This window comes from Topomyia yanbarensis, chromosome 1, assembly GCF_030247195.1.
Source record: "Topomyia yanbarensis strain Yona2022 chromosome 1, ASM3024719v1, whole genome shotgun sequence".
In the NCBI taxonomy this organism is placed as follows: domain Eukaryota; kingdom Metazoa; phylum Arthropoda; class Insecta; order Diptera; family Culicidae; genus Topomyia; species Topomyia yanbarensis.
Window position 1 is genome coordinate 3,928,357 of NC_080670.1, and position 15,380 is coordinate 3,943,736.

The 15,380-nt window shown below is 39.0% G+C and overlaps 1 protein-coding gene across 1 annotated transcript in view; it reads right to left on the reverse strand.

Annotated features, from left to right (window-relative positions):
• Window positions 1-15,111, reverse strand: part of LOC131676646 (M-phase inducer phosphatase-like) — a 183,961-nt gene extending 168,850 nt beyond the window's left edge. Inside the window, exon 1 of the mRNA XM_058955859.1 lies at window positions 14,949-15,111. Coding sequence (XP_058811842.1) covers window positions 14,949-15,072 — 124 coding nt within the window. The 5' untranslated portion in view covers window positions 15,073-15,111. The remainder of the gene's footprint in view (window positions 1-14,948) is intronic.
• Window positions 15,112-15,380: the final 269 nt, after the last annotated feature.

Consider the following 15,380-nt stretch of genomic DNA (forward strand, 5'->3'; position numbering starts at 1 on the left):
TTCGATCGCGTGTTCGATCGCGTGTGCGTTTGTATGTCGCGTGTGCTAACGTGTATGTAACTTCGCGTGTATAAATTCTATTTTATAACCGAGTGCCTTTCGCATATTCGCGTGTGTTCTTAGATAATTGCGCGCGGACCGTGAATCTAATAATTTATTTTTGACCGATTCATGAGCGAGCGAAAACGGACGTTTGTAGGTTGGCGTTTGCAACTTCATAAGTGCTAAAACGTTCTCCTTATTACCGGGGTGTTATTAAGTTTGCGCGATCGCGAACGTAAGTGTGTGTTGTTAATCACGAAAGGCTAAAGCGTTCGTATGTTAACGCGTTTGTCACGTGTGATCGCGTACATGTGACTTCGCGTGTACGAAACTGGATTTTGTAACCGTGTGGCCATTCCTATATACGCGTGCGTTCTTGGATGGTCACGTGGACCTTCATTATGATAGTTTTCGGTGTACAATTCACATTCTGACAGGGAGTCAGTTACCCCATATCACTAGACGGTCATGTCGCCATGTAACGTGGTGTCCAGTGGATATGAGAGCTTTTTTTAATTGGTCCAGTTGAAAGCTTGGACCTAGTCTGCTGATACCAAGGATGGAAACATCCGGAAGTGACCGATTCATGATCGTGCGACCGCGGGAGTTTTTAGGTTCACGCTTGAGACCGCATAAAAAATATGCAAAGAGCTTGATTAGAAGTGTATAAATTGACCGATACTATTTTAGTATACATCAGCAATGGAAAAGCAAATTAATAGATGTGCAAAAGTACAGACTAGTGAAGTAGAATAGAAAAACACATGTAACATGCAATCAAACTCGTCTAAATGTAGCAAATGTTGTATATTTGATTCATCATGCTATGCTGGCCGGGAATGGATGACTCACGTGCGTAGGTAAATTCATTGTACCCTAGTTTATCCAATCCGACTTTCCCAAATGAATAGAGCCAAATGCACAAATTGATCACCAGAAGTATTAGCCACTATTCTATCATATACGCCAGTTCTGCATCCATTTCCTGACCCAACTGTCACAAATACTCAGACGAACACATACATAGATACATACGACTAGAACATATCAATTGTACACTAGTACGAAAAATTACGATTATTACAAAGCGACAACTACAGTGGAGACCCGATTTTATCAGCACCCGATTTTATCAGCTTTTAGACCCGATTTTATCAGCTACATGTGAAAGTTGATAGTTGGTAGTTTGATGGGCTCTAGCAGACGAACCAAGTTGAATTGGAGTAAATCATGTCTCGGACATATATTTCTTATCTTAGAGATCCGAAAAATGCAAAAATAAAGATATTATTTTTTTAAATTTTGCGCTGTCAGGCCCCCTAAAGGGGAACTTAATGTAAATAATCAGAAAAGGTTGCAAGGCTATATCTAAGGAACAAAGAAGAATATTTTAAGAGCTTCGGTTTATTAAAAAGACAGAAAAATATATGTCCCGATTTTATCAATGTCCCTGTTAAATCAGCTTAAAATTCGCCAAGGGGCTGATAAAAACGGGTCTTTACTGTAATAGGTTTCTACTTATGCATTTATTAAATTAATGTAATTAATAAATTAATATAATTATTATATGCACGATGACGAATTCGACCGATAAATGGACCCACGATGACTCCCACTGTGAGCTCCGTTCACGAATACCGCCATCAAATTCTGGAACAATATTTGCAAACACGGCACACAGCAAAAGTCAATGCACGACGACCCGCCAGTTGGCCACATCACCGCGCACAGACCAGTGGTTGAGCGTTTGTATGCGCAGGTACAGAGTATGAAGAAACATAGAACATGAAAAAGGCGCATAAGCCCTCTCAGTCTCCTCGATGTACCACTATCGAGGCGTAATGCAATAACCATCTTAAAGCAGTTGTTCTTTAGCGCTGATGCACGCAATATGCCTGATGATGTTTGCAATACCGTCAAACCCCTCAACCTTGGGGGGGGGGGGGGATTTCGATTGTCTGTTTTCAAGTGGTTTTTGAAACTTTTATAGTATTTATAAAGATTTCTATATTTTTATGGTACTTTCAATATTTTATGGCAATTGTAGCGTAAATTAATTTAAGGTGTTTAGTACATTCTCGTATTGTTTTTTGATTTGTTATTTAGACTAATATATTTAGACACATTATTCATTTTTCCCTTCTAATGACATTAAGTTAACTAGAGATTACTAAGTGGGGAAAATTATGAAAATTTAGAGCCGTAGTACTCATCGACCGATTCTCATGGTAAAGAAGTGCAAGCCTCACTTTCCTGTGAAACATGTTGTTAGACTCGTTTCGTAGTAACTCTGCCTATGGATGGTACTATGGCTCTAAATTTTCATAACTTTCTGTACTTAGTAATCTCTAGCTAATTTAATCTTTGTACATGTATGGTTCTTCGTGGTAGTAAAAGTAGAGTAGAGATAGAAATAAAATTAAAACTTAGGTAGATTGTACTGCATGCAAAATCTTGTATTTTGCATTCACAACTGCAAATTCCTTGCCAAATTAGGAGAAGCTAGAGTAAGCTTTTAAGGTCAAATGTTTGAAATAAATTCCCTTCCTGCGGACGAATATTGCTGCCTTTAAAATCAATAACTGTTGTGTTGATATACTCAGTGGGTTGCTAACTGCTGTTAACTACTTGACAGTTACTTTTGGGAAACTGATAGGTGATGGAACTCGAAACTATTAACGGGTAAGCAAATAAATTTGCTATGTTGACATTCAAATATGAGATGGTGACACAGCTAAAAATTTTAAACCACTCCAGTCCACATAACTAATAAGTAATTTATGTTTTTGTATTTTCTACTCAATCTGGCCTAACTACAAGATCAGGATGATTCCAGCTACCGCCAAGCCGCTAATCCTTCTCCAATGACCTCCCATAACCTCACTTTTAGATTAGAACGAGATCACCAAATCGAACAATGCTCAATTATTCTCTACACTACACAATCGCAATTGTTCTTTTCATTCCAACAGCTCCGTTCGGCTCGATGGGTGACCCCTACCGCCAGCATTACTCGCCTTTAGAGGCCATACCGGGGACAGATTTGATTAAAGTCATGACCTTTCGTCAAAATACGACAATAGAGACGACGTCCCACCGCTTTCGACGCCCTTTCCATTCTCCGGAGACCACCTTCTGTCGCGGTATATTCAGAGGGCAAAAGTAGCTCGCAGCTGGGGTCTCTGTTGACCCCTTTTCCAAGGCGGTGGAAGACGGAGGAGGTCAAATAATTATCATTATTACGAATTTAACCATGCGATTCCTTTCAGCCGGTTCGATGCGGGGTTGACTTTCAAGGAGTGAGACTCCACGTTTGTTCCAGAATTTGCATATACGGAGTATATCACATCTAATAATGCTTTGACTTTGAGTGAATGCATTGTGGTCTTGTTGTTTCACGAAAAAAACACTCATTTGCATAATGATTGACTTCCTTCGGCTGTGGGTTTCTTGTTCGTATCACGAGAAATCAAAAGTCAGTCGTGACCTGGACGATAAAAGCAGTAAATTTCAAGATCCTGATGCCTTTGTTATAAAGAAAACAAGAAAATAATCGGAACCAGACGGACATGACTTCTGCACAATGAATGGAAGGAATTACAACAAAAGGAGGTCGAACACGAGCCAAAATCTTGGAAGGAAACTGCAGCAGTGCGTTTGTTTTCGGTTTTCTTGTCCGGAATCCGGACGTCTTCCTCACTTACCAACAGACTGTGGCGCACGGAGCTTTCCAATTTATTCGTACTTTTTCCTCGCCAAACAGAGAAGGGGGAGGAAAATGCCCAGGGAACAACTGTTCTTCGTTACAGCTCGAAGTTTATATTTAAGATTTTTTCCTTTATATGCACACCGTGCGTTGCCCTCGATTTTTGTTCTGTCCTGTAATGGCTTATAGTAAACAGCCGGCTGCTGTTTCGTGTGGCTTTTGGCACGAGGATATCCCCGCGCCCGAAATGTACCACATAAGGAGCGGAAAGGAGTGCGTGCGTTGTGCTCATGGATCAGCTGTTCAGTGGTTCTTCCGAAGTGCGACAAGGTAGGTGTTTTTTTTTCTTAGCGCCACACGTTGCGACTGCGTAGGCACCAGATGGATAATTTGATATGGTTTGGAATCGAAAGTGATAGGAGATTGAATCAAGTTGCGATTATTCGACTGATTGATGCTGGACAATATCCGCTTCTATGCAGTATCTTAAACCTCAAATAGCTCATCTACATCTTGTTTTGATAGGAAATTCTATAGAACATGGGACGAATCCGATTATGGGCAGTGTAGGTCGATAAATTTTTCTCAACATGATAAAAGGGTAAATTTTCTTTACGTTTCCTTGCAGAGTTTGCCTTGGTTCTACAGTCTCGTTATGAAATTCGGTTTCGTGATTCTTCGCAGCCCATTAATAACAAGCAGAATATTTTCAGGGTTAGTGAAAGTATTCTGCAAAGACTTGGAAACCAGCCTAAGCATTTGACATCGTACATCCTTATATTGAGCATACCATGCCATAACGATTGGACTCGCTCCAACTATCACATGGTTGATATATCAATATTCTAAATCGTACAACTAAGTGAGATGCACTTTTCCGAACGCGTATAAAAAAGAGGCGCCAACAGCTTCCTCTCACACACACTAGTGTCCAAGATGTTGCTTCCTTTTAAATTATTTTTCGCTAGCGGTGTATCACAAAAAGTTTAAATGCCCTTCTAACACAAAAAAAACCTTATTGTTTGCTGCTGCAGGACCAGAAAATCTTGATTCTGAAGCGTCTCCCTTTACGATTCCATTCCCCTCGCTCATTTTTGCGCTATTTCTTTTCCTCTCGCACTACTGCAGGGCGAAACAGAGATTACGAGAAGAAGAGATGGAAAGCTAGAGTCCTTTTGGTGCCTTAAGTGCAAAAAAAATCTTTACGTCAACGAACTGATCATAGGCACTTCCAGTACGATAAAAAGAAAATCTGTCCCTTTAAATTTTCTGCTTCCTATATTTACTATCCTGTACTGATGCATAAAGCTACCGCCAAAACTGCAACCCTTTGCTATTTCCCAACATTATTTGCCTCATTGTACATATACACATAGAACCGTGCCCTTCAAGTGAGCACTGATTTGTTCTACTTTTCCTTTTTAATTTCTCTTACATGTCCCGAAGTGTTCAGAGATGCAGACGGTAAGAAGGACATTCGCGCGCGCGAACCGTCGCTAGCGCCGAGCATTTCCCGTGGCGTTTGTTGTCTAGCTGTACGACCTGCGGACAATAAGCTCTGATACCTGGTGCAGCAAAGTTTCAAGAGTTTTCCCCATCACCATTCCTGGTAAATGATGGAACACATAAACCGGTCGAATTCTTAAATGTGTCCACGATACAACCCGTTCCTATGCTTCCCAATAATATATATGCACTGATTCTGGAAGTCACATTACTGAGACTTCATGATGTTGATTTTTTTCTGCACACTAAGTACGGATACGGAGGAACAACAAGCAGGAGAGTGCGTTACTTTGAGTTCAATGCATTTTAATGTTATGATTGAGTCTTCGTTTGTTATAATCGAAAAACTGACCTGTCATCGTGTGTGTAATTCAATGGATTTCATTTCATAATTTGAATCCCAAGAGAATTTCTTAAAGCTACTATTATCTCTCAACAGAGTAATAGGTGTTCCAATGATTCAATGAAATATCGACAAATTTCTCAAAGAATCCTGATTTTCCAGATTTTTCAAAGATACAAACACAAAAACTTATTTCTTCATAGAATCTTGAGTGAGTATATAACTGGTATTTTTTGGTGGAAGCAATCCAATTGCAATAAATTCCGTTAACATCTCTGCAATTTTATTACTTTATAATCTAAGCAAGATTGAGCCCGTCTGCTCTAAGACTAACAATATTTCTAGATAACAAATATGCTTCCAAGGCCACGTTGCCCAATAGTAGTGAAACCGGAACTGATATCTATTCTTAGATTTAACTCCGTGGTACCAATGGAAATGTAATTGAGTCGGAGCATTACATTAAGTAAGCACCATTTTAACTTTCTTCGTTTCTTTTCAAGTATCAAAGAAGATATCTGCTCATTGCGGCATAGGGGAACATGGGGAGACTTGACCAAGCGCAAAATTCTATTTTCGGCTATGGCGTCTTCCATTCGATTCTTATTTTTTTTTCAAAAATATTTTTATACTTGTTTCGATCCCTTAAGGTAATTATGAAAGTTTGGAGTAAAAAATCCTTTCCTTGCAGAAAATATTACGTGATTAATAAATTTGCATTAAATGATGTAATTTTTTATCAAACTTTGTATGGACATATCTACTCGACTACTAATTACTATTAAATGACTAATATACCATCTTAATCCTTGTGAAGCAGTGAAATGATTTTACATAAACTGGAACATTGGAATAGTTATTACTAGAATTCGCATGAAATTGAACGCAATAACTAATGTTGGGGAGACTTGACCAAGATTTTATGGGGAGACTTGAACAAGTAGCGATCAGCTGAAGAAAGATACAAAATTCCTAATATTTATTATGCTTTGGTATCTACTGTTAATGTTAATCACACCGTAAAAAAATCCCATCACCAAACATAAGTCTTTATATTTTAAAATTTGTATGCAAAGTTAGCAATAGTAGGACTGATTTCGTGACGTGTGAACATGCAATGCAAGCAGTACAGTTAATCCTTAAAAAGAAATGCATTTAAAAAAATCAAAATTTATCAAATGCAACTCTTTTATATTTTTTACTGCTACCTAAGGATCTCGACAATAGGGGAAAAAATAATTACAGTATGTTTTATGTCATTATTTTTTGTTATGATTTTTCAAAATTCTCTTGGTCAAGTCTCCCCACGCCTTGGTCAGGTCTCCCCGCAATGGGGAGACTTGACCAGAAAAAAACGATCACAGAAAAACTTTTGTAACTTTTCAAAAATTAAATTAAAAATTTTGCAAAAAATCATGAAGGCGCGCAATAACTTTGCGCATTATATCTGAATGATTTTTGGGGGATTGAAGGCTTTTTTAGAGATTTATGCAGTTTTAGCTGAAAACCTGGTCAAGTCTCCCCATGTTCCCCTACATAAGATGCTTTCGGAAGACAAGAGCGAGAAAGTTTACAGATAGAACACGGTCATCATCAAACTCCAATCAATGAAGATAACCGTGATTCGACTAACTAATTTTGTTCGTATTGGTGGAAGTACTCACACAAAAATCTTTTAGATCGCGTACTCCAAGAGTGGAATTGAAACAGTTAGGGAACCCGGGGCTATTCGGACCTACCTAAGCAAATCGCCCTTTTAAGTGGATAGATGAAAAAAAATCATCGTCGGCCAGAGTTTCCAATTGTTAGTTTGAAACCTCAGCTACATTTTGGTGCTATAAGAGTTAATTTGCACCACTCTAAAGCAGCGCTAGACGTCGATTTGCAAAACTCTACGTTATTCCATTTTTTACAATGTAGGGGTGAAGCGGATCTCCCAAAGGCGTCATTCAGTCATTTTTTTACAATGGAATTATGTTTACCTATGAAATATTTATTAGTGAAACTCTTTAAGAAACAAAAAGAAAATTGCGTTGCAAAAACTTAATCTGGTTAGTCACAGCTGCCGATTTGCGCATCGTGTATATTCCTTGCTGTGGCGTGGGCAATCGCCCTTACAGCCGCAAGCCCATAAACGGTGGTTGATGGAATAGGGGGTCCGAATAGCCCCGTACGCTCATTTCGCACAATAGTGGCGAGGGTCTTGAAAATGTGTTTTAACCCAAACAAAAATCATTCCATAAAATAGGAGCCTCAAGCTTTCTAAAATACTCTATTTTAGAATATTCTATTTCTAAGTATTCTTTCACTTTTATTTTTTGCTTTAATCACGGTTTTACCATTATAATGATTTTTGTTTTGAGGATGGCAAAAAAAATAAAACACGTTGTACTTCCTTTCTAAAAAAACAAGGAATTGGATGCAGCTGTCAAAATTAATGTTTTTGAATAGCTGATCCACGAATATGTACGACAGTCAGAAAGTCCTACGATTTTCTGAGAAATCAAAAGGGTTCGAATTACCCCCACGGTCTTAATAGCCCCAGGTCCCCTACTAAAAGTGCAGCTGGAACTCAATCTGGCAGAAGTGAAAACCCTATAAATGCATCATATTAAACATTGCATTTATTATGCACACCGCCGAATGGGACTATGTTAGATATGACATCCCGTATGGAGGAACTTTTTCCCGCGCATACCCAACAGTGTTTGTATGGTGAGAATGCGTATGACCAAGCCAATTCCCTCATATATAACCATCTCAGCGTTATCACATGACAATGTTCCACATAATCAGACAACACTGGTCACGCATCCAAGACAGATTTATACGTGCCAGTTCTGCACAAAGACGTCACACCTCGGAAAACCCTGCGCAAAAACTTTTCAAGAAATTCCAACCAGTCTAACTAAAACCAGCAAACAGACATCTTACGCTGAACTACAAACAGTTGCAAAACCATCATCTGCGGATCAAGCAGTAACTAAATATCCATTCAACAAGGATCGTGTCTATCTCTAAGCTAACAACCAGCAACAACAACAATGAAACGAATGCTGAAGAGAACAGACACACAAGAACATGACACAAACTAGAACAAACGACCGTGAACAGCATGAAAGTAGCACAGATGAGAACATGGATGAGTACGATAACGTGAAAAAAGGTGGACCAAATTACTCCCAAGATACGGCGGACAACGCAGCTAACGCCTCATCACCAATGAAAAGTATATCAACACGCAGCAACTAACTGCGTCAACAATATACTATGATTAGAAAATAAAATATTCGTTATATTTTTGTTTTTACATAGATATTTTAAGATACATTAAAGATAGTCGGCTCATTTATTCTAACGCGATGAGTCTTCTCAAATAAACAGAAACCAGATGAACGTCATAAGCGATTCGAATGCCCCTGTGCAAATTTTGACGCTTGATTCTGACCCATCCAGCGTTATTCAAATTGGCTTAATCAGTTTTGTCGGAAAGTCATGCCAAAGCATTATCTGTCACAATTTGACTTGTTGCACTGAATCGTACGCCGCCTTGAAATCCGCAAGTAGGTAGTGAGTCCACAATTTATTTTCCGCCAATTTAGCCAGGATTTGTCGAAGAGTACGAATCTGATCCGTTGTTGATCGTTTTTCTTGAAGTCCGCTACGGTATTCGTCGACAAAGAATTCAATCAACAAACCGCAATCTGCTAAACAGAAGACGGGAGAGTACTTTATAGTCACCGTTGAAGATCGTTATACCTATTTTCTTCCAGTCACTAACTGACATTACTGTGAGAATAGAGTTCCTCCTCCTTGTGCAATAACACACTCCAGTTTGTGATCCTTTAGAAGTTCTAATTTTAAATGCTTTTCGTACTTCATCTATCGTGTACTGATCCATAGCTGTTTTATAAATAGTTCGTAAAAACCATATTAGCCTATAGTAAAGCTACTGGTTACATGAACCAAGAATGGAAGGGATCGAAAGATTTAGTAAATAACTATTTGAAATTCAAAATCTATTAAAAATAGGTACATCGGCAGGATGGATTCTTCTGCGAAGGATATCATGAGGCAACAAATTCGAATAGTGCACGTACATCTCGTACTAATCGACACATATTCCCAATCCTCTCTTAAGGGGCTCCACACCACCACTCCACCAATATTTCCTCGAATTTTCATAGTGATCCGGGCAATAGATCGAAAGATACAGCGCTTCGAGGCGCACCTCGTCTAGCAGTGGTAAATTGAAATTTTTAAACTCGATTATCTCGATGCATTGTTTTCCAAAAATGACGTGATCACGATTGCCGAAAAACTACTGCAAACACGTCAAATGGCACCACTTTTGAATACATACATTTCGTGAACTATACGTTCGTGAATTTTAAAAACTGAATATGTCATTGCTAACAATCAGTACTGGAGAGGATTATTGATAATTATTACAATCTTGTCTGTGGCCTTATGATCGTCCTATAATATACTTTTCAAATTTTCATTTTCGATAGTACCGTTAATTTCATTCCACTCGTTCCATACTAACCACTAACAACGGATAAAAGTGCATTCACCTCTAAGCAAATCGTAAGTGAGGAGCTAAAAGTAGAACGTCACCCTAAACGGAAAGGAATTAAAAATCGAAAGCATCGAACGAACAGCTGACAATTTTCCCTCTGACTTATTATTAGTGCAGCGCGAAAAGATCCCGGCACGTCCTACTTCTCCGCAGCAGCAATCCAACGAAGGTTTCAATTCTCGATCGTCGTCAAGCACGCGCCAAATCCATTAGCTACTCGGCGAACCCCGAAGTGGATCTAGCTCTGCAGCGCGACAGTTTCCACCCTCACCCGTTAAATAATGGATGTTAAGGGTCTTATCTCAGTTCTAACGTTTTCGGAAAACATGAAACCCGGTAAACGTGTACGCAAAGAAAATGCGTAGTTCTGGTTTTTCTCAGTTCGCTCGTACTCGGCAATCGCTTCCCTAAATCGTTTATTACCACCGACCGACCGACATTGAAATTTCCATTCACCGGAAAATTGGAAAATTTTGAATGGTACACGCTTCACCTTCGCTACTGTATCACAGCAGCAAGAAGTGACTTAAATTAAAATCCATCTACTGCACTGACCTGCACAGAATCAAGCGCAACTTGGACTAAAAATAACTTCATTGCTCGCTTTTCGTCGCATGTCCTGTTCGGAGTCTCTACTCTACTGGCGGTAGAGGCGTAAGGAAATCGATGATGAGCAATCCTTTTCTCTCGCTGCAAACTGATGCACCCTCCTGCGCACGTGCCTTCGTTTCGTTTATTGAAAACACTGCTACTCTGATGTGCGAGGTGTGGGTTGACATCGGTTCTAACACCCGGAAGGTCCCGGGTGCTTTCAATCAGGCACTATTTTTATAGTGCAATGTCACGGTGAAGCTGATTTATGCTTAGACGAGTGCGACTGAAAGGGTTGGAAATTTAAGAGGCATGCTTCGTTGTGACCGTTAGACGACCGAGAATCAGCTAAAATAACTCTTTTTTCTTTTCAAACAATGTTCTTAGATATTGGGAGGCACTGTAAAGCAAAAAAATAGCTTAGAGAACGGACACAAATAACACACAATCGTAATTAGAAAGATTTGTTTTAATTTTAAGATTTAAGAGAACACTCTTAGTTTCAGTTACACTAACTAAATTTTTATTCGTAGACATTTGATAAACAAAAAAAGCGGCTGATTTTAAAAACACGCATGAAACAAACTAATGTGCAATCGTCTGCTTTGATCCGTTTATGCTCTCATACATTTCAATAAATTATAACATACCTCGTCGAAACGATGCACGTAGCATAAAAGAAAAGGAGACAGAGATGATACTTAAGCACCATCTGACCGTCAACTACAAAAAGCGAACATTGCACGCAATGTTCAACACAAGGAACTACGTCTGCGCATAACATCAAGTTACGTGAATGTTTTAGACATGGAAAAATTATACATCACAGTGCAAGAATGCTCGCAGTAGGGTGGATCAAGTATTGAATTTGCTGTGGCCACTGATATTTTAAACTTTTCCGGTTATACTAAAAAGTATTAAATTGTTATGTCTAGGAAATAAAAAATATTAATTAAGAAAAGAAAATCTCCCAATTCAGTCATTGTACCCATTATATCAGCGTAAAGCGCACCAAGAGGCTGAAAAATAGGGTAATCACTGTTTTGCACATGTCATACGTGCACAAGGATGCATAAGATAACACGGAAAAGTTCATTATTGAATATGATGTTTTGTTTATCGATATTTCCTATCTTAATGAAAGGCGTTCATGTTTGTGTAAAACTGTGTATAAATTTGTTCCCGGCAAAAATTTGTTTTCGAGTTGTCCTGCTGGAGCTAGAGTCTCGGAAGGGCTCCCCGTCAGAATCACTCACTACAATTGCAGACGAGACCCTAAAACACTGCTTAAAACTGAATTGAGTACCTGGAAAGTGACCATCGAACCTAAGAAAGATTACCCACAATTCTATCATATGCACCAGTTCTGCACCCATACCCTGATCCAGCTGTCACAAATACTTAGATGAACACATACACAGATAGACATACGACTAGCACAAAACTAACAACTACAATTATTACAACCCAATCATTAATAGGCTTCTACGTTTACATTTCTAGTATTTGCTTATGCACGGTGACAAAGTCGACCGATAATTCGACACACAATGCCCTCTTGTGAAAGCCGTGACCACCAAAATCACCATTAAACAGGCTTATGAAAATTAAACCATACTGTACTCGTTAGTGGAATGTACATTACTTTCCGAAGGAATCGATCGACAGTCACAAAATTGGGTCGTTGAACTTACAGTAGAGCTATTACGTTTCATCTCCAGGATTAAAAATGTCTACATTTTGAAAAAAAAGATGTATATAAAAATAGGAACAGACAAGCTTGTTACATAAAAACACTACCGGTTAATGGGAAATGGATTGTAAACACACACACATGAACATATTGAAAGAAATATTTAATTATTCCCAAATACGTCTACTTGTCAAAGCACATTAAATGGTTATATGGAAATTTTATTTGCTACAATTTCTAAGTTATTTGTTACAATGTTTTTGAAGCGTATTTCGTTCAGTATAGTAAGAGGTATCCCTTTAAGTGGGATGATAATAAAGCAGCGAATTACTTAGTGGATCCTGGCAGAAAAAAATGCTACATCGGAAAAGTCTACCAGCTAGAACAAGGTCCTTGTAAAAAGTAACATTTGTAGAATTTTGCGCATGTTTGTCTCATTATGTGGATGGAGAAAATATGCTATAGTAATGGAAGTATTTTGTAGCTTTCCGCTCCATTAGATGCGTGCTAAATATTCGGCCCTACCTCCAAAGCAGCTGAATATCTCAAGCGCACCCAATCCGCTTGAAACGAATTAAACTGGTTAGGCATTTGACTGAAACAAATCATATTGATTTGAGAAAGTTACTCGTCATGTCCATGAATCAGGATGGGGTCGAGCAAAACAATCAAATACATCAACAAATAGCGGTATTTAATGATCATGTGTTGCACCGATCTCAGAATTAGCTTGAGCTTGAGTTTGTGCGACCACCCCTGGCTGCTTCTCCGTTATCGATCGGGACTAGCTAAAGTTGCACAGGGAATCAGTAGATAATTCCATATCAACATTTGAATAGGGCTAATAAGATTTGTAAACAAACTTTTGTTTCGCTGATTTCTCCTAATATGTTATCATTTCAACACAGAAAACATTTGAAATTGATTCTACCAAGGATAAAGATGTTGATTCATGTGTATTTTTCATGAAATTCAACTCGGTAGCGGAATAATGAGCGAAAAAAGTTTGTTTACAAAAGTCTCATTAGCCCTTTTGAAGAATTACTATTGAATTATGCTTTGGGATAAGCGAAACATCTTTCAATGTGCAACTCCTGGTAATCCTAAAGTGTTTCTGATCAATACCGGCGCCGGCCAGGCCCGAACGTAGATCGCGGAAGGAAAGGGAAGGAATTGTTAGTCCGATACTTCCTTTTGCTAGAGGCCGTATATACTATACTGCGCACTCCAAGTTGGATATACTTCTTCTTTACCGACGCCAGAAAGGTGAATTCAATATCAATTCTTCAAAAGGGCTAATGAGATTTTTATAAACAAACTTATTTCGCTCATTACTCCGCTGTCGAGTAGAATTTCATGAAAGATACACATGAATCAATATCTTTACCATTGGGAGAATCAATTTCAAATGTCTTCTGGGTTGAAAATATAACAAATTAAGAGAAATCAGCAAAGCAAAAGTTTGTTTACAAATCTAATTAAGCCCTATTCTAATGTTGATATGGAATTCCACTAACCTGGACTAGATATCGGAATCCACTAATTTTCATGGACCGGGGACCAACGGCTTTACTTCCCTTCCGAAGGAAGACGTGACCACAGATTTTTTTCACCTCAGAAAAATCTCAACGACCTCGGCTGGAATTGAACCCAGGCCAACTAGAATGAGCGCTTACCACTCAACCACCGGCGCCGTCCCGAATCTCAGAATTAACTATTACACCCAAGAACAAAAAAGTCTGCCACTAGCATAGCTCACTAGTTACTCAAATTAAGCGAAATTAATAAATCCTTTGTTACTAGAAATACACATCCACCAAGACCCATGAAGGAAAGAATTCAGGATATACCGGTTGAAAAAGTTCGGCGTCACCCGCATTCTCATTTGATCGAAGATCAGCCATTGTTTGACAACCATACCATACAATGCTCATATCCCCGCATAGTAACTTCTTCCGATTATCAGCTTCCAGTTGGTTATATTGTTATCAAACCCAAGCAAAATAAAGCTTTTTACTAGTTCGTCAATAATAACAAATGGTCTGGAAACGACGAAGTGCTCGTGCACAACAAAAACTCGAATCGAGTGCCCCAATTATCGCCCTAACATTTGGGCCAATACTTTGAGTAACGATAACAGACGCTGCTCTAACCAAAGGCTAATAATAAAAACTAGTTTAAATATCACCTAATGTGATATGTTCCGTATCACATTAATTGATGAGTATATTTCTGGGCCGGGATTTGTTAACCGAAAAACACTCAAATTACCAAATTCAGTCGACGCCAAAACGAGGAGTTTCATTTCAGATTTAATCCCGCAGACCTAACTTCTAGCGTTCATGTAAATGACAACACCAATGACTTGGTGGTATACAATTTTCTTATCCGATTTTTTTCTTCTCAATTTCCTCTTAGGAATTGAAAGTACTCACCACCGCTTATCCCATAATATAGAGAATTTTCAACATCCAATAAAACTTACCTTTACCCATCGTCTTGCAGCGCCCAACACCTCCACCACCACCACCAGGCCGAACGGATTTTGGTGTATCAAGCGTGGCATCGTGTAGTGTGATGACGATTTCCGACACCGGTGATAGTCCCATCACCAGCGTGGAGCTTTTTTGCAACCGAAACACGTTCTGATTCATTGTGATCATTTCCACGGAACCGGCAGCGGGTGTTTGAATACCGGATTCGAAGGCATAATCCGGCCGAAACTCACTATCGTCGGTAGGCGCGGATGAACTCACAACCGAACTGCACTTCGGAAGAGTCGAATCGGACCGAGACGGAGATAATGGTACTTCGCGAGCGCAAGATAGTGCCACGTCGGATGAGAACGGAACGGAACCGGACATTATTATCTTTTAACAGGATTATTTCCGACAAATCGAAGGGTAATTTACAAAGG